General features: G+C 41.7%; 1 protein-coding gene across 5 annotated transcripts in view; it reads left to right on the forward strand.

The window, feature by feature from the left end:
- LOC123506570 (neo-calmodulin-like) overlaps nucleotides 1-27500 on the forward strand; it is a 290436-nt gene that overhangs the window by 198135 nt on the left and 64801 nt on the right. Inside the window, exon 2 of one of the 5 annotated variants that reach the window (XM_045258781.1) lies at nucleotides 4040-4432. The exons of 2 other annotated variants lie outside the window; for them this stretch is intronic. In XM_045258781.1, the coding sequence (XP_045114716.1) occupies nucleotides 4400-4432 (33 nt within the window). In that variant the 5' untranslated portion in view covers nucleotides 4040-4399. Of the gene's footprint in view, nucleotides 1-4039; nucleotides 4433-23561; nucleotides 23661-27500 lie in introns of those variants that run through there. 2 more of the 5 variants (XM_045258778.1, XM_045258779.1) reach the window with 2 other exon arrangements.

A 27500-nucleotide genomic window follows, 5' to 3' on the forward strand; every position in this document is an offset into this window, starting at 1 on the left:
AGGAAGAGGAATAAGAGAAGGAAGAGGAGGAGTTTACGGTGACGAGAACCCTTGGCAGCAGAGGAGGGAAAGAAGAGGAAAGAATGTTCTTTATGGGGAAAACTTTGCAGAAAAATATCAACAATATTAAAAAGGAAAAAAGAAAAAAGATGGAAAAATTTGCATGTGATTATATGAGAGAAAAATATAGGCAGCACATCATGGCTCTCTCTCTCTCTCTCTCTCTCTCTCTCTCTCTCTCTCTCTCTCTCTCTCTCTCTCTCTCTCTCTCTCTCTCTCTCTCTCTCTCTCTCTCTCTCTCTCTCTCTCTCTCTCTCTCTCTCTCTCTCTCTCTCTCTCTCTCTCTCTCTCTCTCTATCAGCTTGTACAGTAAACAACCAGCAAGAGAGAGAGAGAGAGAGAGAGAGAGAGAGTTTTTGAATCATATTAAAAATAAGACTTGTTTATTGGCTTTCACAAGAAGAGGAGGATGTAGATGAGAGGGAAGAAGAGGAGGGGGAAAAGGAGGAGGAGTAGGAGGAGGAAGAGGAGAAGATCCTTGTCAGTATAAGAGGTCATGGAAGACGAGGGGGAAGAGAAGATGGTGGTGAAGAGGTAAAGCTGAGATACCTGGATGAAGGAGGAGGAGGAGGAGGAGGAGAAGTAGATGAAAGACCGAAAAGCAAGAGAAGGAGAAATAAAAAAGAGAGTAAAAAGGAATAGATGAAAATGCAATGAAAAAGTCTAATTTAATTTGTAGAAAATATAAAGAACAGGAACGTAAAGTGAGGATGAGAAAAAACAAATAAAGAAGAAATAAAGAACAAAAAGAAGAAAAGGAAAAGAATAAAAATCAGAATACTACGGAAGGAAAACAAATAATAACACGAAAAAGAAAAGAAAAAAAGAAAAATGCAAACAAAATACAGAAACTCTTCTTATAAGTTTTAATGTAATGTTTGTTCTTATTTTTCTCATTAATTTTTTTTTTTCCATCACCTTTGTTTGTTTTTTGTCTTTCCACTTTCCCGCCCTAATATTTACTGCAAACAAAGGAAGGGTGGTCATTTTTACTCCAGCGGCTCCATTGGCAGGCACGTTCACCAATCAGAGAGCAGCAAAGACATCCCATTTTCTTTCTACATTTACAGGAGTGCCTTACTTATTTCATTTTCTCGTTTTCTTTATTTTTATCTTTTCGTTTCTTTTGTGTGTTTGCCTTTTCATTTTACGGTTGATTTTGTAAGAGTAATTCTCTCTCTCTCTCTCTCTCTCTCTCTCTCTCTCTCTCTCTCTCTCTCTCTCTCTCTCTCTCTCTCTCTCTCTCTCTCTCTCTCTCTCTCTCTCTCTCTCTCTCTCTCTCTCTCTCTCTCTCTCTCTCTCTCTCTCTCTCTCTCTCTCTCTCTCTCTCTCTCTCTCTCTCTCTCTCTCAACTTGTCACGCACATCATCTTCTATATGTTAATCTTGTTTTGGACAGGAAGCGAGGTAGTGAGAGGGAACAAAGACGGCCCTGAGAGAGAGAGAGAGAGAGAGAGAGAGAGAGAGAGAGAGAGAGAGAGAGAGAGCTGGGGTTGTAGGGATATTATTAAAGAAGTGTTGAATAAATCTAATGAATTTTTTTTATCATTTTGGCATTTTGCTTAGAATATTTTCCTACGTCATCTTTCTATCCCTATTCGTCCTCCTCCTCCTCCTCCTCCTCCTCCTCCTCCTCTTCTCATCCTCCTCTTCCTCCTCCTCCTCCTCCTCCTCCTCCTCCTCCTCCTCCTCCTCCTCCTCCTTCTGCTGCTGCTTCTTTTCCTTCTCCTCATCCTCATCCTCATCCTCATCCTCATCCTCATCCTCATCCTCCTCCTCCTCCTCCTCCTCATCATCATCATCATCATCATCATCATCATCATCCTTATCTGTAGCCAGTTAGAAGTAGTTACCAAACAGCCTCGAAAGGACTAAGAGGTCTGTTGCTGTTTGGCTTTCCTTTGTATTCCTTTATATTCTTCTCTTCCACGTCCTACTCCTCCTCTTCCTCCTTCTCCTCCTCCTCCTCCTCCTCCTCCTCCTCCTCCTCCTCCTCCTCCTCTCATTCTTGCTATCATCTCAGTAATGATATATCAAAATTATGTTCTTATCATGCGCTAATACCATAACCTCTCTCTCTCTCTCTCTCTCTCTCTCTCTCTCTCTCTCTCTCTCTCTCTCTCTCTCTCTCTCTCTCTCTCTCTCTCTCTCTCTCTCTCTCTCTCTCTCTCTCTCTCTCTCTCTCTCTCTCTCTCTCTCTCTCTCTCTCTCTCTCTCGTCGCGTGTCGGTAACAGTCTTCCTCCTTACTGCGCCCAAGAGTCTCACTTATGGATGCTAATGATGGTATCAGAATATGACTCCGTTTTTTATTGGACACGGGAGTCGAGGGAGGGAAGGGCAGAGGAGGAGGAGGAAGAGGAGGAGGGGGAGGAAGAGAGGGAGTGGCCATAGGAAGTGTCTGGAGAGTCCTAACAAGCGGCGGAAGGGGAGGGAGTGAAGGCTAGTTTATTGAGGAGGTAGTGGGGAGGTGGGGGTGAAAGTGAGACGTGTGTAATTAATTAGTGGGAATGGGGATGGTGTGGGTGCGTGTGGCGGTAATGGGTAATTTGTGAATAGAAAATGGAAAGGGGGTCCTGTTGGGTAATACAGTTATATACAGTGGTGGGGAAGTTTAGTATGGAGTGTGTATTTCTGGATGTCCTTACATGTACTACTCTTGCTGTCAGATATCTGGTAATTTTGCCTTTACGGTATTTTCTTAACCTTAATCCCTTCAATACCGCCACGCAGTCTTTACCATGAGTTTGGGTGCAATTAGATGATTTTGTTTACATTATGAACCGTCTATGGAGGTCAGAAGACTAATGGCCATAGACTTCACTGTTTTGATACCCACATGAGTTTTTGAACTTGTATAAAATCAGCAAATAGTAAGCACAATGAATATAAAAAGCGTCATGGTACTGAAGAGATTAACCTCTTCAGTACCATGACACGTTTTCATATCTTTTGGTTAAATCTATTTTGATCTTTAAGGGAATTAGCATTCAAGTTGGCCTTTTTTTTCATTTTTGTTGCCCTTGGTCTGCTCTTCCATATATATAAATATATATATATATATATATATATATATATATATATATATATATATATATATATATATATATATATATATTCTACTTACTATTTGGTGATTTTATACAGCTTCAGAAACTTATGTAGGGATTAAAACAGTGAAGACTTTAACCATTAATCTTCTGTCCTCCATAAACCCTCCCTAATGTCAATAAAATCGTCTAAACAATACACAAAACTCAAGGTAAAAATGTGTCCCGATACTGAAGGGGTCAAGTTGATCTGTTAAAACAAGATTTTTAGGTTTTCTCCTATAGTTATGGTCAGATGTCTTGTAACTCTCTACTCTTGCTCTACATAAATCTTCCGATCTGCAGAGTCTCCTTATAAGATCTCACGGCTGTTAAATTTTTGGCAGGTGAGGATTGACATTGAGGGAAAAATTCATGAAAACCAGTGGAAGAGTGTGCTAATCTAATTCGACCTGTGACCTTGAATATACGTTCTTTCCAGGTGTCTGTGTATTTGAGAGTGTGTCATTGTATTATATAAGTCCTTCTGATTGTTTGGTATTGATTATTTATTCGTTGCTTTCCTTTCGGTGGCTATAAGAGTTGGTAAGCGGCGGATGATGGAGTTTCTTGTGCTCGTTACTTCTTTTCTTCTGTTTTCTTGATTTGGTGGTTCTGCAATGACGAAAAGTTTAGTTAGTGGTTGAAATCAATAACAATAAAGGAGTTAGTTATGGGGTTGATGTAGTATATTTCTATATTTCCTTTCTTTTTTTTTTTTTTTATCTTCACTGTTCACTATCCCATGTCATGTTTTACCATTGCAAAACTGACTATAGCTTTATAAGGGACGAATATTACTGAAACACTGCGAAAGACTTTGTGTCATGAAAATATACACAAAAAGGAAAACAGACCAACTGAAGGCCACTTTTTTCACGTTTATTCCACAGATGAAAATCAAATTGTAGTCAAGCAGTTCTAGTGATGCGCCTAATTAGTGCCGCGAGACTGGAAGTGTGTAAGTGAGCAGATATCAAAATAAAAGCAGCATCAAAAGAAGAGAGAAATGTAGCTCTTCATTTAGTCACTTCAACGTACAAAACACTCCCGTCCATCACTTTTACTACAACAACAACTACAACTACTACAACTCCTACTACTACATCTTCTACAACTACCACAACTACAACTACTACAACTATTAGTGCAGCAACAACCACAATTTCTACAACAGTCACCACAACCAGGACCACTTGCCTCTTCGCCTTTTAGTCCCTGCCTTGCCTTGAGGGGACCACAAAGCCACCACGATGAAAGCCGCCATTGTAGCTTCAAATATGCGGGTAAGACACAATACACACGTTAACTGTTTGTATCCGAGCATGTGCTGTTGTGTTGCTGCTGTGGGTACTGTGAGTCGTGTGCTATTGATCATGTAAACGCTCCTTGGTGTGGGGTTGGTGGGGTGGGGAAGTTTAGTGCAGTGTACCATGAAAGTCTAGTTTTCTCTCATGCTCCGTGAAGGAAAATGGGCGCGCCGGGTTACAGGTCTTGTTTTGCCAGGAGTTTAGTATTAAGAGTTATCATGTTACTCTCTCGTTTACTGAATAATACAAACGTTGCAGTTAATTATGCTTGTGATTGATGATAAACTGTAATGACAAAAAGCTAGTTCATGATAATTAAAGCAGTTAAATATCCGCCCTGTTAATGCCTGGACGAAGAAATAAACAGGAATTAATGGGAATGTAATGATGATGAGCGATGACCGAGGTGATGCAGTAATTGAGCGTGTGAAGTGTGAGAGGAGCGTGATGGCATGTTGGCGCCCCGTTCTTTGCATCGCCATCATGAACACGCTCTCCCTCCTCCCCCCACACACCAACATGCTCCACTAAACACCCTACCTCTTACCCACAATCCACACCCTCCTCACCTCCACCTGTAGCTAATATTTTGAGACGTTCATGACTTCAACACTATTTTCAAAGACCACAAATATTAGTCCAGTTTTCCTGAGTGTTTTTTTTTTTTTTTTTTTTTTTAGTATCATTTGTTGTGGAATCTTTGTTAAACTGTCACTTAAATCACGACAATAGCCTAAAATATTACGACTTTCTCTAGAGGGTACTGAAAGAAGGGGAGAATGAAGAAGTAACACGTTTAATTAAGAATGTCTGTCCCTTCTTCTGATGTTCTGTAAAAATGTGATTGTGTATGTATGTGTATGTGTGTGCTTTGATTGTCTCTGTTGTTGCTGATGTTGTTGTCATTGTCATCAGTTATTACACGAAATCTTTAATGCTAACTTATCCTATTGTCGTCTTGAGTTCTGTTGTCTGAGAAGGTACAAGAAAATAAAAAGAATAGAAAAAGTTGATAAAGATGCATCAATAAACCATGAGACTTTAGCACCACCACCACCACCACCACCACCAGACGGCAAAACGAGGCAGGCCGATCCATAAGTCATGTTCCCGAGGGATTTTTAGCGTCAAGGATCGAAATTTATTGTGGAACATGTGATGGCGATCCTGCGTCTCTCTCTCTCTCTCTCTCTCTCTCTCTCTCTCTCTCTCTCTCTCTCTCTCTCTCTCTCTCTCTCTCTCTCTCTCTCTCTCTCTCTCTCTCTCTCTCTCTCTCTCTCTCTCTCTCTCTCTCTCTCTCTCTCTCTCTGATACCTTCCCGGAATACTTCTCTCTTTCCTCCTCCTCCTCCTCCTCCTCCTCCTCCTCCTCCTCCTCCTCCTCCTCCTCCTCCTCCTCCTCCTCCTCCTCCTCCTCCTCCTCCACCACCTCTTCCCCCCCATCACATGCTGTCTGTTCTAATACAATACGAACTTCTAAACAAAGGTAGTAGTAGAATAGGCACACAGACAGTCACGTTATACCCAGTAGGGCTGTTGCTGTCTGTTCTTCCCTTTGTATTTCTTTGTATTTCTCTCCTCTATTCTAATATATATCAGCCATTTAATGAAGGCCAGAAATTAAGTAGACGTTTGTAGGAGTGGATTATAAAGTTTTCTTCTCTGCAAGCGCGAGGAGGTCTTTGTCTCGTCTGCTTGTCGCCATCCTGAGTGAAACGTGTGTAGACCTAATAGTCTGAGTCACACACACACACACACACACACACACACACACACACACACACACACACACACACACACACACACACACACACACACACACACACACACACACACACACACACACACACACACACACACACACACACTCAGAAGTGGAAAATATAAAGACAGGACAACAAAAGCTTTATCATGTATATTGGTCACCCACACACACACACACACACACACACACACACACACACACACACACACACACACACACACACACACACACACACACACACACACACACACACACACACACACACACACAGACAAAGCGTCGTGTTTACATCTTCTATGAGAGAACAAATTCAGAAGTCAATAATTTAGGAGCAGAGAGAGAGAGAGAGAGAGAGAGAGAGAGAGAAAATCAGATACACATGTTTGTTAATTTCCCTGCAGCGTGGGAACAATGGAACACCTGAGGGAACACCACACGCCTTACGTAAATGTGTATCTGGTGTTTTGATACCTGTCCTGATTATTTTTTTAGAGAACCAGCAACAAGTGGGCCTTTTTTTAATAATTGTGTTGCCCCTGCCTGCCTTCTCTCCTACATAAAATAAATAAATAAGGGTGATGCATGATGATAATAATGCTATATGTAATTATGTAAAGTGAATGATGTAATTAGAAGTGTGACTATATATTCTGAGTATTCTGGGAGGCTAAGGCACCTTCACAAGTCATGAGTCTCAGCTAATTACCAAGATGTCAGTAGCAACGAGACTGAATGAGATATTGGGTCAGTTCCCCCTCTTTATACTCACAGTTTTCTTCGTTACCTCAGCCATTTCTCCTCCTCGCCCCCTTCGTCTATTTCTATCCGCATTCCTCTTTTTCTTCTTCTATTTCTATTCTCATTCCTTTATTTCTTCCTCTATTTCTATCCTCATTCCACTATTTTTTCCTGTATTTATATCTTCATTCCTTTATTTTTTCCTCTGTTTATATCCTCATTCCTCTTTTTCTTCCTCTATTTCTATCTTCATTCCTCTATTTATATCATCATTCCTCTATTTCTTGCTCTATTTATATCATCATTCCTCTGTTTCTATCCTCATTCCTCTATTTTTTCCTCTATTTCTATCCTCATTCCTCTTTTTCTATCCTCATTCCTATCAATCCATTCTCATTCTCTCCTCATTCCTCTATTTCTCTCCTCATCCCTATTCTATCCTCATTCCTTTATTTTCTTCTCATTCTTACCTCCCAAGGCTCATCTGACCCCTGTCGTGTATTGATTTACTTATCTACATCTCGATAACAGAACGATTTTACTATTCATATTTCGTCATTTAGAAACTAACTTGTATATAATGTCTTTTTTATTTATCTATCATATTTATTTTTCAATCAATATTTTTTAGTCATATTCTCTTTGTTTGCAGAGAAATGTTAAGAGAGGAAGTTTAAGATTGTAAGTCTTTCAGTAGATTAATGAATTGTTAGATGAGAGAGAGAGAGAGAGAGTAGTTATGACAATAGGAATAAAAGTACTCTCTCTCTCTCTCTCTCTCTCTCTCTCTCTCTCTCTCTCTCTCTCTCTCGATATCCTCTTGTTTTCATCTCTTAAATATGCCTCTCTCCCTCTCCCTACCTGCCTGTCTTGTCTCTCCTCCTTGTTCTTCTTTTATTTTTTATCCTCAAATTCTCTTCCTCCACCATCGTCAGTCCTTCCCATTTCTCCCCTCTTTATTTCCTCCTTTTTCCCAAATTTTCTCTTTATTCTTCACTTCCTTCCCATTCTCCATCATTTTTATCATAGCTTGCTCAATTTCTCCTCTCCAGCTCATTTATTCCTCTTCCTCTTCCTCCTCCTCCTCCTCCTCCTCCTCCTCCTCCTCCTCCTCCTCCTCCTCCTCCTCCTCCTCCTTCTTGGCTGTATCTGTAGTCCTTTTGGAAGGGCTAAATGGAGGAGGAGGAAGGGGGAGCGAGGGTCGAGTTGTATTGGTTTCCATATGAGTTTTGGTGACAGAGTTGGAGAGAGGGGGGGGGGGTTAGCGGAAGACAAACAGACAGATACACACACACACACACACACACACACACACACACACACACACACACACACACACACACACACACACACACACACACACACACACATTATCTGGTTTCGTGTGACGTCGTTTCTCACTTTTGTCTTTCTGTTTTTTTTTTTTTTCTTTTTCAAACTTTTCTTTTCACTTAATTGCGTGTGTTCTGCAGTGAAAATGCCTCCATTCTTCCCTCTCTCTTTTTCCATATCTCTTTTTCTCCTCCTCTTCCTCCATTATTTCTTCCTCCATTCCTCCACTTTCCTTCCCTCCTTCTCTCCTTCCCTCCTTCAACGTGCCTGTCCTTCATCTTCACTCCTTCACTCACGACTCTAGCTGGAGGGAAAAAAAAAGGGAAAATTGAATTCATATTAGGCTCTTTTTTTCTTCCTTCTTCTCTTCCCTTTCCTGTCATCTCTCTTTTCCTTCACTTGTGCTTGTCTTTCTTCCTTCCTATTTCTTTCTTCTATTTTCCAATCAGTAATGCTCTCTCTCTCTCTCTCTCTCTCTCTCTCTCTCTCTCTCTCTCTCTCTCTCTCTCTCTCTCTCTCTCTCTCTCTCTCTCTCTCTCTCTCTCTCTCTCTCTCTCTCTCTCTCTCTCTCTCTAACGATCCAATTACATACTGAGTTGCAAAGCTCAATATTTGATCAGATTTTGTGAAAACTTAATTTTTTTAGTCTTAACCTGCGACCCGGGAAGAGATTTTGTGTTGTATGAAAATTATAGTAGTAGTAGTAGTAGTAGTAGTAGTAGTAGTAGTAGTAGTAGGTGGTGGTGGTGGTGGTGGTGATGGTGGTAGAAAGTAGCTTCTGTTGATATTATTATTGTTTGTCGTTAGTATTCTTCTTTAACTTTTCTTCTTCTTCTTCTTCTTCTTCTTCTTCTTCTTCTTTTTTTTCTTCTTCTTCTTCTTCTTCTTCTTCTTCTTCTTCTTCTTCTTCTTCTTCTTCTTCTTCTTCTTCTTCTTCTTCTTCTTCTTCTTCTTCTTCTTCTTCTTCTTACTTCTTCTTCTTCTTCTTGTTGTTATTATTATTATTATTATTATTATTATTATTATTATTATTATTATTATTATTATTATTATTATTATTCGTCTTCTTCTTCTTCTTCTTCTTCTTCTTTCATGGCCGTAAAAATAAGAACGATAGTAACAACCACACACACACACACACACACACACACACACACACACACACACACACACACACACACACACACACACACACACACCTTTGTTCTCCCTAATTAAGACAGACTATGGAGGAAATAAGGGGCTAGATCCTTTCTCCTTTCACCTGCTGAAGTAAACACGATACTCCCTATGAGGAAACTGGGTCGTTGTTTCTTTGTTATACTCTCTGTCTTATAAACCGCCACGACTCTCACCTCTGTCTTCTGATGAGCGTCCTTGCTTTCACACTCACCCCTTTCCATAGTATCACCCAATGGAAACGCTCTTTTGTATTGGTGTTTACGAGCATCGAGAGTTGTTTTGGTTGACTACCTTACGAAAAGACTGGAACTGTACCTCCCAAAGCGTATGGAATTTGATTGTGACTGTGAAAATTGTGCCTCGGTGTATTTGTATGTGTGTTTGTGCCTAGTTTGGTGTATTTTCCTCAAGGTTGTTGTTTATCCCTTCTTTGTTAATATCAATGAGTGTGTGTGTGTGTGTGTGTGTGTGTGTGTGTGTGTGTGTGTGTGTGTGTGTGTGTGTGTGTGTGTGTGTGTGTGTGTGTGTGTGTGTGTGTGTGTGTGTGTGTGTGTGTGTGTGTGTGTGCATTTATCTGTCTTATTTGTTCGTGTTTCTTTTTATTTTAATTATTTTTCGTTACTGCTCTCATCTTATTCTTATTCTGCTTCTTTTTTTTCCCTTTTTCTCTTTTCATTTTCTCTACTTTTTTCTACGTCATCATTATCCACCTCCTGCTCTACTTCCTCCTTCTCCTCCTCCTCCTCCTCCTCCTCCTCCTCCTCCTCCTCCTCCTCCTCCTCCTCCTCCTCCTCCTCCTCCTCCTCCTCTTCAAGTTATCACGCGTTCCTCCCTCATGATCAACCTCATCATTACCAACCCACTAACTCACAATTACTCCCCCTCGTAACTAACCCACCTGTGAGATGCACCTGGTTGTTAATTACCTTTATGTTTCCCTTCCAGGTACGTAGCGAGGCGGGACCTTGATGGGCTCTGCAGGTAAAGGAAGACCATTGTTTCTTGTTATTTAATGTATGTATGCAGTTTTTATTCGTGTTTTATTTATTTTGTGGGGAGAGTTAAGTATTTTGTTACGTTCAGTGTTTTGCGACCCGTTTCTTTTGGTTTATGTTTGGTTAGGTTAGGTTAGGTTAGGTTAGGAAAGGGTTAATTGGTAGTATGGTAGACTGAGAGGTAGATATTGTTTTTCTTCTTTCTATGACTGTTTTAGGAAGGGACAACATATATAGTGGTGTTGTTGTAGTAGTAGTGTTAGTGTTAGTAGTTGTTGTAGTAATAGTAGTAGTAGTAGTAGTAGTAGTAGTAGTAGTAGTAGTAATAGTCATAGCACCAATTTAGTCAGTGTGAGATGTTATTAATCCCAGGTGAGTCACACACGTAACCCTCGCCTGTGTAGCCTTTGGGCCGCGGCGCTGTTCCCTGTGGCCCTTCATTTGCAATGTCCCAGTAGCATAAAGGGTGCGCCTTTTCCTCTTCCCTCCCTCTCTCACCCCCTCTTTCTCTCTCCCTCTCTCTCTCTCTCTCTCTCCCTCACCTTACCTCCCTTAACACGGTAATCGATGTAATGAGCAGCATTGAGAAAATTGCTTCTGGTTACCTGTCGTGAGAGAGAGAGAGAGAGAGAGAGAGAGAGAGAGAGAGCCAGCCAAGGTAATACTTCTGGCTGGCTTAGGAAATCTTGGTATTGGCAGGTTATGAACAAAGAACCATTATTTTGAAACACTTTTTCGCCACACCATTACATCCAGAAGGCTTTAATTCAAGCTACACGTGCTTTTAAAGATGTTTTTTTATGGTTTTAGTAACAGTAACACGATTTCTACTTTATCTACAGGAGCAACGTTTATAAGAACTTCTGTGGCCTTTGAAAATAGTCGTGAAGAGAGAACAAAGCATTTCTAGATACTGGTCATACTTTACATTCTTCTCACGTTCATTACCTGTTCACTTTTTGAAGAACGAAGGCTACAGTATAGGAGACAAAAGATACAGACTTAATTTATCCCTATACTTCCGAGGACAATTATCGTATTCTCCTCTGATCCGAGCAAAAAGCCATTACACCACCGAGGCGGATTACGTGACGAGAGAAAGGGTTAAGGAAGAAATGTATTGATATTTTTTCATTGTATGTTTCTTAAAATAATCATTGTACCTATCTTAACATTTCCAGTAACGGGATTGATGTTAGTAATAGCGGTGATGGTAGTGGTGGTGATGATGATGATGATGATGATGATGATGATTATAATAATAATAATAATAATAATAATAATAATAATAATAATAATAACGAATGTCTCACCTGCATGATCAACAAACTTGGCACACACGTTCGTTTCGTCGTAAGAAGAGTGTCAAGAGAATGATTTATCTCTTCAAACCTCCTCCTCCTCCTCCTCCTCCTCCTCCTCCTCCTCCTCCTCCTCCTCCTCCTCCTCCTCCTCCTCCTCCTCCTCCTCCTCCTCCTCCTTCTTCTCCTCCTCTTCCTCCTCCTCCTCCTCCTCCTCCTCCTCCTCCTCCTCCTCCTCCTCCTCCTCCTTCTCCTCCTCCTCCTCCTCCTCCTCCTCCTCCTCCTCCTCCTCCTCCTCCTCCTCCTCCTCCTCCTCCTCCTCCTCCTCCTCCTCCTCCTCCTCCTCCTCCTCCTCCTCCTCCTCCTCCTCCTCCTCCTCCTCCTCCTCCTCCTCCTCCTCCTCCTCCTCCTCCTACTCCTTTTCCTCCTCCTCCTCCTCCTGCTCTCAGAAAAAAAAAACCATACATGCACATCATTCATCTTAATCCATCGTAATATTTATCATGGCGTTGGCAACATTGCCATGGATACGTGAAAGGTCATTTGTGAAGGTCAATATATATTACATTTTTTTTTCCACACATTTCTGTAGCAGTTAACAATTTTACTGCCGAAGATAAACCACCTATAATGTTCCCTCTTGTAGCTTCTTAAAAGGGGACTCGCGTGCTTGTGTTATTCAGTGTCCCTATGAAGGTCAAGGAGGAAGGTCACGTTTCGTCCGGCGGAAGGAAAACTCATAAGACTGATAGTAAATTCTTTGCTTGAAAAAAAATTAAATGAAATTGTAGCACTAGTTAAGATATTTGCAGGTACGAGTATGATTGTTGATAGGAGCTTGTGAATGGAATGGATGGGAGAGCTCTCTGAATGGATGGGAAAATGACTGAATGTAAGTGAAAGACTAAAATATTGATTGTAAAAAAGGAAGGGAAAGCTAAAATCATGAATAGCTACAATACTACTACGGAAAACCACGCCTGGTGTACATTACTCCCCAAGCGGCGGTGCGAGGATGGACAAACAATTATGATAGGTCAGAAAATTAATAAATATTGTGTCGGATGAACCTTCCTTTTTTTTGCGCTCTCTCTTTTATCGGGAAGCAATTATGACAAGTGTAATTATTCTGCAGCAATTTTTCATGGTAAATTGTGCTCACTAATCATGGGGGATGCATTTCCTCTTTTGTGATGGTATTATATCTTTATTTCTATTGTTATTGTTGCTATTTTTTATTTATTGCAACTACTAGGTGTTATTTCTTTATATTGCTATTATTTTCACTACTACTTCTTACTACTACTACTACTACTACTACTACTACTACTAATAATAATAATAATAATAATAATAATAATAATAATAATACTGCTACGCTACTGCTACTGCTACTACTGCTACTGCTACTGCTACTGCTACTGCTACTACTACTACTACCACTGCTGCTGCTGCTATTGCTGCTATTACTGCTACTGCTGCTGCTACTACTACTATTATTACTGCTGCTGCTACAATAATAACAACATCAACAACTATTACTACTAATGATAATGATACAAATGATGATAATAATACTAATGCTGATACTGCTGCTGCTACTACTACTACAAATGCAGGAAGAGACAAACATATAGAAAAATACATAAACTGGCAGAGAGATAAAGAGTAACACATACAAATAAGCAGACGAACGGACAGACAGACAGGCAGATAACAGAAAGGAGAGCCACAAGGCATAAGAAACAGCAGATTTTCATATAACTCTCATTATTTCCATTATCATCACTACCTGAAGATAACGCACAAAACAGAAGATTCTCCACACAACTCTGAGTCATTTACCGTCATCATTATTTGCTCTATCGTTCCCATCACCTGCATGACGCAACACCAGACATTCCGAGACACGCTACACCGGGCTCTCATTAACCTCACGGGACTTACTCACGAAACCCGGCCATTACTGCTACATTCCATTGCTTAATTGCCCCAGCGTAGGACTTCACCTGTTGCTGCGCCTGAACCCGATCATGGAAACGTAGGAGCGTGAGGAAGTAATGCTGTAAGACTCATTAGGCCTACACGAAGCAGTCGCATATAAATCATGTGTATATTCACAGCGTCAATACATTTATCTTCTTGTTCAACGTTCTGTATTGACTCATCACTAACAATGTGATTACTGAGAGTATTCCAGTCACTCTTTTTTTTCATTTTTGTATTAATATAGAGAGGTTTTTCCCCTTATCACGTATACTTTTGATGTTTACTATTTTTTACAGTTTTCTCTCGAATAATAGTCCTTATATAAAACATACCTGCTTGTACCCACCTTACAAAAAATCTCAAGGGTCCCTATTAACTCGGCACTAACAACCTGGTTACTGAGTCCTTTTCCTCTCTTCACTGATGGAAGTTTTTTTTTTTTTTTTTTTTGTACTTGAAACACTGTAGACTTTTTTTTTTTTCCACTACACTCTCTTAAATAATCCTTTCCACTCTTCACTAGTAGACAATATTTTTTTTATAGTATTTTCACATAAAACATTTCAGACATTCATTTATTATCATTACAACAGTCTTCAAATGTCGTGGAGCGGAGAAAGGGCAAATGTTCATAGTTTCATTCCCCGATATGTCAACACAAACATTTTTCCCCTTTGCTCTGAACAATAACAACGAAACATAGCAGTCACAGGGTTAACGACCGCTAGTGTTCTTTTTAATGGAGCGAGTTACAAGGGTTTGCTGACCTGATCCCCTTCCCCACTTGACCTTAAATCCTGACCCCACTGACAGAGATGGAGAAGTAATAGCAGGGGGTGTCACGCGAGTGTTGAGTATTTTGTTAGGGTAGGTTAAGTTAGGTAAGGTTAATTTAGTTAGGTTAAGTTAGGTATGTGTTTTAAGAATATTGTATTATTTTGGTGTACATTCAATGGAGACTGTGCCCTGTGTGTGTGTGTGTGTGTGTGTGTGTGTGTGTGTGTGTGTGTGTGTGTGTGTGTGTGTGTGTGTGTGTGTGTGTGTGTGTTTGTGTGTGTGTGTATGTAAAAACAATACATATAGTGTAATAAGTTCCAAGTATACATGATTTCTCTCATGTGTGTGTGTGTGTGTGTGTGTGTGTGTGTGTGTGTGTGTGTGTGTGTGTGTGTGTGTGTGTGTGTGTGTGTGTGCCTGTGTGTGTGTACTTGCGTGAGGGTAATGTACGTAAGTGTGTGTGTGTGTGTGTGTGTGTGTGTGTGTGTGTGTGTGTGTGTGTGTGTGTGTGGTTGTACGGTGTCATTATCCGGTAAGAAGGCGAGGTGAGCATGTACGTGAAGATAATGAGAGTTGGAACAAATATTGGAGCATAACTTATTTTCTTGGGTCACGATTGTGTGTGTGTGTGTGTGTGTGTGTGTGTGTGTGTGTGTGTGTGTGTGTGTGTGTGTGTGTGTGTGTGTGTGTGTGTGTGTGTGTGTGTGGTTATAAACACGACCTTATCTCATCGTTATCTCGTGCATCTCACCTATCATTGAACTCGCTTTAAATGTCACAAACAAATATTCCCTAATTTAAATGGCAGGTGTGTATTACTTCAGAGAGAGAGAGAGAGAGAGAGAGAGAGAGAGAGAGAGAGAGAGAGAGAATAATAACCACGTTTCTATGAGTGTGTTGCAATCAGCAGAAGGACTATTGTTTCTTTGGAGTTTTATTTACATTTCGTAGGGTAAAGTGAGAGAGAGAGAGAGAGAGAGACAGGTAGCCTTCCCTCAACACACCTTTCTCTCTACTCGACGCTGTGTGGGGGAAGCAAACAGGTAGACACAGAGGCTTCCCAAGGCTCTATTTAACCAGGAGGCGAGGCGGGCATAGGTAATAACAACACAACACAACACAATACAACACACAAACAAGAGTATCATAACCTTCCCTATACTTCTGATACGTTCGTATGCTTTGTGTTCTGTTAGATGTGTTTTATGAGATTTTAAGTTGTTGGAGATAATAGACAACTGCCAAAAAGAGTCAAGATGAGGTCTAAAGTATTAGTTATGAGTCTCTAACTAGATATATTTGTGTTGTATACGTCTCACCTAACTTCCGTGACTGTAAGTTCTTTGCCTACTTGCATTCCAAAGTTGAGTACATTCTGAGTGCGGCAGGGTATTCACTCATCATCTGGAATGTACCTTTTGTTACTGTTCCGTAAGATTATTTGAATTATAAGCCACGCCAGATAGAGACTGCCGGGTCCCTTTTTTCCCTTATTTCCTGGCATTCCGCCCAAAAGGAGACTTCTTATGTACGATTCGGGATCACCAGAACACCTTTGTTTGTCTCTTTATCGGGCAGGAGGAGGTTAAGGCGGACGTGTTTATGCTACTGAATCATCTTTGCACTGTATATTTATTGAGGAACACTCAAGTGGCAATCTTAATAGATCGTAATGTATCTTTTTTTCAGGATTATCAGAATACCTTTGTCTCTCTTGATGGGACAGGAGGAGACTCAAGCGCTGTTTGTCAGATTAGCCATTCCTATTTGAACTGTACCAATTAACAAAGCAGTAGATGAGAATATGTCTTTGTTATGGTTCCTTTTTCCCTCTTCGCTTATGTATTCTAGATATATATATATATATATATATATATATATATATATATATATATATATATATATATATATATATATATATATATATATATATATATATATATATATATATATATATATATATATATATATATATATATATATATATATATATATATATATATATATATTACACCGTTTGTGAAATTGCCCATTTCATGAAATGGCAAACCCAATTCATGAAATGAACCTAACCTAACCTAACCTAACCCAACTCATGAAATGTGCAATGGAATGGCCATTTCATGAAATGGTTAGGTTAGGTTAGTGAGTGAGTGAGGTGAGGTGAGGTTAGGTTAGGTTAGGTTCATTTCATGAATTGGGTTTGCCCATTTCATGAAATGGGCAATTCACAAACGGTGTAACATATATATATATATATATATATATATATATATATATATATATATATATATATATATATATATATATATATATATATATATATATATATATATATATATATATATATATATATATATATATATATATATATATATATATATATATATATATATATATATATATATATATATATATTTTTTTTTTTTTTTTTCCATCACAGTCTTGCCACTATTTTTTTCATTTTCATTTCCCCTGTTATTACTTTTTGCAGTATGACTAATAACATAATAACAGTGTCTTGGGTACAACCTATTTACTTTCTAATGCCACTGCAATGCTTTGTCCTCTACACTGTACACTGATGGCTTTATTCACCCTTTTCTGCCTTAAGGATACCTGAAGGTGGTAATTAATAGGGAGTTTCGAAGCAGTTTGTTAATATATTAGTGTGGCAGGCGCGGCAGTGCGTACGGGAGACATGCGCGGGAGTAGAGGTAGTGTGAGGGAGTGCCAGAGGCGTGGGGGCGTGGGGCTGTCATGACGCCACACAAAGACAAGCGTCCCCAGCGGTGCTCAGACACACTCACAAAGGGCGTCACTTCCCCGGCGGCCTGCCACCCACCAGGGGACGCGACGCTGGCCTCCTTGAATTCAGTCTCCTCCTCCTCCTCCTCCTCCTCCTCCTCCTCCTCCTCCTCCTCCTCCTCCTCCTCCTCCTCCTCCTCCTCCTCCTTCTTCTTCTTCTTCTTCCCCCTCCTCCCCTTCCTACTCCTCCTCCAATCATAACAAACAATCCAGCATGTGTTTTTTGTCTTATTTTTCGAAACTTTACCACTTATATTGCTCGAGTCATGCGTTCCAAAACCACCACCACCCCCACCACCACCACGACCACCACCACCACCACCACCACCACCACCACCACCACCACCACCACCACCACCACCACCACCACCACCACGTCTTATAAACCACAACAAAATACATGAACAACAACTTACTGACAATATACTTATAACATCTACAATACTCTTCCTTTACTCTCCTCCTCCCTTTCCTCTTTCCTCCTCCTCCTCCTCCTCCTCCTCCTCCTCCTCCTCCTCCTCCTCCTCCTCCTCCTCCTCCTCCTCCTACTGCTGCTGCTTCCTTGGCTGTCGGATGACTTGGCCCACAAAACGCTGACGGAGGAAAGAGGCGCCCATGGGATTTCATTTCCCTTTTTTCTTCTCCTAGATGGGGACGAATAACTAGAAGGAAACTGAGCCTCAAATTAGGTCTCCGTGCCACAAATCAGGGATCCAAGAGGAGCCATCAGGGGGAGGGTAGCTGGTCTGTGTGTGTGTGTGTGTGTGTGTGTGTGTGTGTGTGTGTGTGTGTGTGTGTGTGTGTGTGTGTGTGTGTGTGTGTGTGTGTGTGTGTGTGTGTGTGTGTGTGTGGAACGACATGCCAGTTCAGTGATTTTTACGAGCATTTTCAGAAATTAAAACAAGGAAACGTGGTCCTTTTGTTCTTTTTTTTTTCCTCCCTTTTCCATCTTCTTCTATTCGTTTCCTTCTTCCTTTCTCTGTTTCTTGTTTTGTAAATGTCTTTCTCTCTCTCTCTTTCACTCACTCACTCTCACTCTCACTCTCCTTGGCTCACAGTACGCTTTTAACAATGCTGCAGGAGTGAGAGAGAGAGAGAGAGAGAGAGAGAGAGAGAGAGAGAGAGAGCTCTTTGTCTGGCTTTTATTTGTTTTTTGTCTTTCTGCAAGTCTGACTGTCATCTCTCTCTCTCTCTCTCTCTCTCTCTCTCTCTCTCTCTCTCTCTCTCTCTCTCTCTCTCTCTCTCTCTCTCTCTCTCTCTCTCTCTCTCTCTCTCTCTCTCTCTCTCTCTCTCTCTCTCTCTCTCTCTCTCTCTCTCTCTCTCTCTCTCTCTCTCTCTCTCTCTCTCTCTCTCTCTCTCTCTCTCTCTCTCTCTCTCTCTCTCTCTCTCTCCTCTCTCTCTCTCTCTCTCAGACGCATCCATGAACGAGGTCTTGCATTACCTGGCCATACATTGCCAAAACTAGGCCAGCATACAGTGCCAAGTGCCAGCGGGAAGCAATGATTGAGCGGCGGCGTGAGGTGATTAACTGACAACTCCGCTGCCAAAGAATATTATGGCCAGATCTTATAAGCTAACCTCATTCTTCAAGGCATACTGTGATTCTGTGTTGCTATTTGTGGTTTGCCTAACTTAACCTTACTTAACTAATGACACTGATGCTTAACCCATTCAATACTGGGGCACATTTTTACCTTGAGATTTATGTATGATTAAACCATTTTATTGACATTAGGAAGGGTCTATGGAGGTCAGAAGGTTAATAATGGTCACAGTCTTCACTAGTTTAATCTCCCAACATAAGTTTCTGAAGATGTATAAAATCACCAGATAGTAAGCAGAATGAATATTGAAACGCGTCATGATACTGAAGGCGTCAAGGTTTTCATGTCCAGATCTTCAAACTTAACCTCATTCTTCATACTGTGTTGATATTTCTTGTTTACCTATCTTAACCTAACCTAACTCAAAATGTGTTGGTAATTTTGCTTTTCATAACCTAACCTGTATCCAGATTCCTCTAATCAAGATTTTGGCTCATCAATATTCGAGAATTAAGTGAAGTGTGAAAGCAGTGTTCGTCCTTTACAACCTCCAGGCCTCGTAATGCCAACACATAACTAAGAGGCAAGGCACAAGGCAACCAGGCAAGCGGCGCGCGTCCCTCACCTTTACCAGTAACCCACAAGGCAGCGGAGAGGAACTAGGAAGCGCCAGTGACCTTTACCTTCACCCCACTCGTTTGCCAGGCCTTCCCCAGCATCACTTACTCCTTACCACCGCCTCGTCTTGTTTACTCCATTAATCCTCCATTCTTAGTCGTCTCCCAAGCACTCCCCGTCATCATTTCTCATGTATTTTCTTTTCCTAAGCACTTCTATACTATTATCTTTCGTCTTCTCCCAGCACCTCTTTTTCACTCACTCTCCTTCTCCCTCATCACTACCTTTCCAGATATTTCCTCGCTTTACTCCCATATTTTCTTAAGAATTCTTTTGATCAGCACTTCGTCCCTATCATCGTATTCTTTTCCTCAGTACCTCTCAATAATATCCCCCAGCATTTCTCTACTGTCTCCCCAGCACCTCCAACGCAGCATTCACAAAAAAAAACTCTCCTCAGTGTCTCCTTTCCACCACCACCTCGCTCTTACCTCTCATCAGCAACATCTCATCCTTATCAGCGTCTCCGCACTATCTCCTCCCCATCAGAACCTTCCCCCGCCGCCACCGCCGCCTCGTGTTGACCCGCGTCGCCGTAACTTTGGCGGCGTGAGGGACGAGGCCGCAAGACGCACTTAGAAGTCTGTTATATGACCTCCACCTGACGCTTCGTGCCGCCTTGAGTTTGATGAGGGAGAGAGGAACGGTTGCCTCGTGGTGTGTGTGTGTGTGTGTGTGTGTGTGTGTGTGTGTGTGTGTGTGTGTGTGTGTGTGTGAGGTTGTCAGGTGAATATATAGGTGTATATCCATATTCATACAACCTCTGGACAACGCCTGGTGATCCGCCATCTGTCAGGGAGTGTCAATATTGTTTGGCGGGACTTGCATTGCTCTCCGTCCTCTCTCTCTCTCTCTCTCTCTCTCTCTCTCTCTCTCTCTCTCTCTCTCTCTCTCTCTCTCTCTCTCTCTCTCTCTCTCTCTCTCTCTCTCTCTCTCTCTCTCTCTCTCTCTCTCTCTCTCTCTCTCTCTCTCTCTCTCTCTCTCTCTCTCTCTCTCTCTCTCTCTCTCTCTCTCTCTCTCTCTCTCTCTCTCTCTCTCTCTCTCTCTCTCGTCTTCCTTATCTACTTCTCAGTCTTTCTCTCTCTGTTAGACTCCTCTCACTTCTCTCTTCCTATTTCCCTTTATCTTATTTCCTATATGTCCTTCCTTTCTTCCTGTTTTCTTTGTCCTGTTGTCTGTCTTCTTCCTCTCCTCTTTCTCCTCCTCGTGTTCCTTCTTCCCCTTTCTGTCTTCTTCCTGTCTTAAACTCCTTTTCTCTTCATTTCCTCCTCCTCCTCCTCCTCCTCCTCCTCCTCCTCCTCCTCCTCCTCCTCCTCCTCCTCCTCCTCCTCCCTCTCTTCCTCCTCCTCCTGCCTAACATCGTCACGCTCCCTTCCCGTTCCTTCCTATAATCATGATCTGTAACTTCCACCTTCATTTCCTCTGCGTCCACACTCCTCCGCATCCTCTCTCTCTCGCTCTCTCTCTCTCTCTCTCTCTCTCTCTCTCTCTCTCTCTCTCTCTCTCTCTCTCTCTCTCTCTCTCTCTCTCTCTCTCTCTCTCTCTCTCTCTCTCTCTCTCTTTCCCTTTCCCTTTCCCTCTTATCCTCCCTCACCTTCAACCTCAATCCTCACATTCCTCATTCACCCCTCTCAATCCAGTCCCCTCTTCCCACTCTTTCTCCCTCTCTCTCTTTCTCTCTCTCTCCCCTCTCACCAGCATCCCCAACGCACTCAGTCATTCCCACTCCCCTCACTCTTTCCTCCAAAAAATTTTCGTCACTCTTGAATTTTGAAGTGCTTTCGTCCACCGCCCCATCCCCCAAAAGTTAGAAAAAGGTGCATTTTCTCCTATCTAACAAGAAAAATTTCATATAAGCTTAGATTTTCGACTTTTTAGGAAGAACAGTGTCAAAGGGAACTCTATCACATGACACAGACTCTCGAGATGCTCTGCTCCTCTTGCATGTGTCTGTGTTATGTGTCTAGTGGTGGAGGAGGAAGAGGAGGAGTAGGAGGTGGAAGAGGTGGTGGTGGTAGGGGAAGAGAAGCAAGAATTATAAAAAAAAAAAGAAAAACAAAGGAGGGGAAGAAGAGAGAGAACACCACCACACCATCATCACTATCACCACCACCACCACCACCACCACTAATAATAACAACAACAAAATTACTACTACTATTACTACTGCTGCTACTACTACTACTACTACTACTACTACTACTACTACTACTACTACTACTACTACTACTACTACTACTACTACTACTTCTGCTGCTGCTACTACTACTATTACTACTTAAAAGGAAGAAGTAAAAAAGAGAATAGGAACAAAGGAAGAAGAGGAGGATGAGGGGAAGGAAGAACATCGAGAGGGACAAAAAGAAGAAGATGAGGAGAAGGAGAAGCAGAAGAACAAAGAACGAACACAAGGATTCAATAAATGAGAAGCAGAAAAGGAAGGAGGGAAGGGAAGCACACACAGAGAGAGAGAGAGAGAGAGAGAGAGAGAGAGAGAGAGAGAGAGAGATAACGGAAGGTATAATTAAACAAAAGAGGAAGAAACGAACGGAACAAGGAAGGAAGGAAGAGGGAGAGAGACAGAATGAGGGGATGAAGAAAGAGACGAGTGTTTGGAGACAATATCGAGCACACTGTGACCCCTTTATCGACCGTTTCAGGATTGGCATTTAAAGGTCAGGTAGGGCTTACGGTGATTAAATCTGAACCAAGAGAGAGAGAGAGAGAGAGAGAGAGAATTAATACAAGTACATTTTTCATTTCTCAGTTCGAAAGGAGGAAATTTCACTGGTTTTATTAGTGATAGTAATGAAAATACGTAAATAGATAGCCAAACTAAAAGAGAGAGAGAGAGAGAGAGAGAGAGTGTGTGTGTGTGTGTGTGTGTGTGTGTGTGTGTGTGTGTGTGTGTGTGTGTGTGTGTGTGTGTGTGTGTCCCTGTCTCGTGAGTCCCATTTCCAGGTTATGAAGTAGACTCGAGCTTATCTTTGAGTACACTCCTGTTTGTCCTTCCTCATGGTGGTGTGATTAGTTAGAAGGAGGAGGAGGGAAGAAGAAGACACGGTGGAGGAGGAGGAAGACTTTGGGGGAAAAAGTGGAGGGAAGGGAGGAGGTCGAGAAGGACGAAAACTTAGAAGATAGAGTAAGAAGGAATTGAGTGATGAAGGAGGAGGCTGAGAAGGAGGAGGAGTTGGTGGTAATGAGATAAAGGTTGTGGTATGAAAAAGAACAAAGAGGTAGAGAGGAACGAAATGAAGGAGAATGATGCAAACAGAAAGAACGAAGAGGAGGAAGAGGAGAAAGTTAAAGAGGAAGTATAGAAAACAAGAAGATAAGTAAGAGGAGGAGGAGGAAGACGGGACGATTAATTTATTGGCTGGGTTTTTTTGCGCAACAACTGAACGAGAACGAATGGCAGAGAAATAGAAGGGAACGAAATATGAAGAGTAAACAATGAATTCGTAAATAAACCTCCTTTGACTTACGAAATTGAATACCTAACTGTATATTCCACACAATGCTAATAACAGGTGGAATATTCCGCGTTCCAATCGGCCAGGTAAACCAAATAGCTGATCATGATGGCTAATTGACAGGTATTCTTGGCAGGGAGGTATTAGGTGTGTTCCAGGTGTGATAGGTGGCCAGTAATTAAAACCCGTGACTCGAGAGGAGAAGGAGGGACCGAGATGAGAAAGGAAGCCGTGAAAGAAACATTAGGCCGCATCAGTGAGTAGGGAAGTGAAATACAACCTACCAAAAATATCTGTAGCCTTGATATTTAGTAGAGGGGAGCGTGGTATTTACTGGATGGAATGGGAAGGCGGAATGAAGGAGGAAGAGGTGGAGGTGGAGGAAGAAGAGAAGAAGGAGGAGGTGGTGGTGGTGGTGATTTAGGAAGCGCATGGCACGGTAGCGGCATGCGGGCGGGAGGCGGGGGCTGAAGGAGGGAGTGCGGGCGGGAGGAGGAGTGTGTTGGCCTCTCATTCCACTTGCCCGTAGCGACGCGAGCACACACACTGGCGGTGGCGGCTCCTCCCGCGGCCTCACGTGGACTCCACACTCCTGCCGTAATTCCCACGCCCCTCGCCGCCGTGTACGTAGACGAGTAGACGTGATAACATCTCTGACTAGAACACCGCGGCAGTGTCCTCATAAAGGTGTCCTGGCGTCCTGCGAGTCCCTGGTGATCACGTGGGCAAGAAGCGGAGCTCATGTAGCGTGTGGCACAGTGGTGTGGCCTGAGGTGCAGCAGTGACTGGCTGTGGTGTGGCGCCACCTCTGGAGTGTTGTGATGAAGCGTGGTACGTGAGGTGTGGGCGCCGCGTCACATGCCACGTGCAGCCAGAGTGCAGCATCAGGCGTCTTTGGTTACCTATACGAAATGCCAGTGTCCGAGAAGGCTAATAATAGCTGAGGATGAGAGTGGCGGGCCTCGCGGGGCGGTGGGAGAAATAAAGATCTCAAAACGTGATCACAGGTAGACTGGCGGCCTCCCTCACCTGCTCATCACCTGACTCGTGACGGACGAAATCCTCAGCCTCACGTGATTCCTCTGTTTGTTTGTTATATACATTCCATCACTCATCGCTCATCTCTACATAGAGATCTAGAAGTGAGAGGTTGTACATTTTATCTAATGAAAATAGAACATTTACCTGAAAATCACATGTCATTGCGAAAAGATAGAATTAGGATGAATGATATTTTTTTGCACTTTTCTTATAGTGTTAGCGTGTGCTTTTCACCCACTACTTTGAGAACCGCGCGCGCGCGTGTGTGTGTGTGTGTGTGTGTGTGTGTGTGTGTGTGTGTGTGTGTGTGTGTGTGTGTGTGTGTGTATTTGTATGGAAAGTAAATATTAGTGTACATTTAATCATGATATATTTTTCCATGTGTTGTTTCGCTTGTATAATATCTTACTTTATATTACCCGTATGTCTATCACGTCACAAAGTCATTACTCCATGTCTCACACAACCCCACCATTATGTTATTGTTTTACTAAGATATACCATTGCGTTCACCATCTCACTATCATCCAATCCACATTTTCATCTCTAATGGCAAAGTCTCACAATCACAGCCTCCCTCACGCTTCCTAACATCCTTCACTCTCATCTCACGTTCCCACGCCTCACCTGTCCTTGTGTTGTCCTCACGTGCCTCATCCCGCTATTGCTCTTTGCACGCCTTTCCTCTACTTGCTTGATGCTCACCGCTCTCTCTGCCCTCTGTCCCTCCCCAAACCTTCCTCTTTATAAACTCACACCTCCCAATTCCTGTCATATTTTTTTTATTCGCTCCTGTGTGTGTTTTTTGTGCCTCTTTGTGGTGTACTCTTCCGCTTCCTCTCTCTTTGTAGCGGTGGAGTGTTTTCTATCGTTATATCTTCACTTTTCTACACTTTCTTTATTGTTGATCGTCTCGTTTTCGTGTCCCTTTGTGTGTGGTTACTTTTTGTTTCCTCCTTCTTTCTTTCGTATCAACATTCGTTCTGTTGGTTTTCTTTAAATGGTCTTAATTTGATGTAGTTTTCTGTACCCTTCCCTAGTCTCTCTCTCTCTCCCTGTGACTTCCTCCTTTGCTTTTTCTCTTTTATCAGCTTTTTTTTTATTAGTTTTATTCTGTTTCTCTTAACTTTATGTAACTTTCTGTGCAGTTCTTGATTTCTCTACCACTGACTGTTTTTTCCCCACTTCATGTCCGTGTTTCTGTGTCCCAGTCTTTGTTAGTCTTTGCCTCCTTTATCCTTGTTAAGTCTACACTAAGTAATATTTTGTTTGTCTGCCGTTTTGTATAAGTATCTAAATATTCATTGCTTTCTTATTTATTACTTTATGTTGTCTGTACCACAAAATATCCTCTCTCTCTCTCTCTCTCTCTCTCTCTCTCTCTCTCTCTCTCTCTCTCTCAATATCCTGGACACATATTCTTAATTCTGCGTTTAAGGAGACACAAAGGCAACGAAAAGAGATTGAGAGATTAAAAGACTTACTAATCCTTGTCTTCCTTTGTCTTAATAAATCTCCAAAAGTACGTGATTCCTCTCTCTCTCTCTCTCTCTCTCTCTCTCTCTCTCTCTCTCTCTCTCTCTCTCTCTCTCTCTCTCTCTCTCTCTCTCTCTCTCTCTCTCTCAGCTCCGCGTCCCAACCTGTGTTTCACCTGTTATGATTTTTTTCTTCCTGCTTACTAATTCATGGCGCCGCCCCAAGATTACGCTTCCCCTGACTGCCGCTGCGGGGTAAGGGGGCGGCAAGGGGGGGTGAGGGTGGCAAGGTGCGGGCTGATGGGAGTGCCGCTAACGTGGTGCCATTAGAGGTCGTGTCCATTATCTTGGTCTCTATTTAGCGGTCTAGACTCATTAATGATGCTGAGATAATGTTTTATTTTTGTTTTTTCTTCGTGTTTTTTGAAGGGAGGAGGAAGCAGGTGTGTAATGAGTTTTTTTTTTTTTTTTTTTTTACACCCCTATTTTTTTCGGGTTTTAAAGAGTGTGAGGTTTCTTTCTTTTTTTCGTTTTATTTTCCTTTGTTTTTGTTGTGCTGTCTCTTTATCCTTTTTTCTTGTTTTTGTGTAGGGACGTGTTAAGACTCTTTTTCTTTCGTTTATATTTTCCCACCATGTTTCTCCATTTTTCTCTATACTGTGTTCTTTTTTTCCCCTCCCTTTTTCTTCCTAGCATCGTATTTTCTTCTTCGGTGTATGTCTTGAGATTTTTCCCTTTCGTGTCTCTCTTCCTCCAGTGTGATTGTTTACTGATTAAATTCCGATGTGTTGTTTATTCTCTCCTTATCAAGCAAAAATTAGCGTATTGGTGGAAGGGAATTGATTTAAGATGATGCTTAAGTATTTTTCTTATTATGCATCTTATTATACTTCTTCCTTCCATCTTTCCTTTCTTCCTTCCTTGCTTTTTCCCTTTCTTGCTTCCATCTTTCTCTCTCCTTGCTTCCTTTGTTACTTCCTTCTTTCTTTCTTTCCTTCCTTCCTTCCTTCTTTCCTTTTTTCCCTTCTTTCCTACCTTTCCTCCCTCCTTCTTCCTTCCTTCCTCCTTCCTTCCTTCCTTCCTTCCTTTCTTTCTTCCTTCTTTCTTTCCTTTTTTTCCTTCTTTCCTACCTTTCCTCCCTCCCTTCTTCCTTTCTCCCATCCGTTCTTCCTTCCTTCCTTCTTTTCCTCATTCCTTTCTTCCTCCTTCTTTCCTTCCTTCCTTCCTTCCCTCCTATCTTTCTTCCTTCTTGCCTACCCTCCTCTCCTCTTTCCTTCTTTCCTGCCTTAATTACTTCCTTCTTATTTTCCTTTCATCGTTGCCTCCTTCCTTCTTCTCTTCCCTTTCTCTCCCTCCCTCACTTATGTAGAATTATTACGTGCTTTCTTGTTTATCTATCTTTCCTCCCCTGCTATCCTTCAAGTTCAATTTATATAGATTCGTCTTTTCATTCATTTATTCTTCTCCTGTTCTAATTTCCTTGTTAAGTTGAGGTGTGTGTTTCTTTTCTTATTTTCATCTTAACGCGTTATGTTTTCATTCGGAAAATTCATTTGTTTAATAGCCCCACTTCGTTTCCGACCCTTTCCATATTGAATCATTCAGTTTATGTGTAGGGTTTCATTTATTCATCTATTTCCGTCATTCCTTCTTCCTCTTTTAATATGGCGTAGAATACAGTACCTCTTTTACATCGTTTTCCTTTCCTCTTACCCTCTTCCCACATATTCACTAATTAGAACAGCGTTTCTTTTTTTCCCTTGGTTTGTTTTTCCTTTCTTTTATTCCTATACTACACCTTCCGTATTTGTTTTCCTTAATTAAAACAATGTTGAGGCCTTTCTTTGTTTTGTTTTGGCGTTTCAGTGTTTGCCGTCTCGCTCACAATGCTGCGTATAATTAGAATGAGGTATTTCTTACTATTTTTGGGCATTGTAAGGATTGGTT

This window comes from Portunus trituberculatus, chromosome 20 (assembly GCF_017591435.1).
Source record: "Portunus trituberculatus isolate SZX2019 chromosome 20, ASM1759143v1, whole genome shotgun sequence".
NCBI lineage: Eukaryota > Metazoa > Arthropoda > Malacostraca > Decapoda > Portunidae > Portunus > Portunus trituberculatus.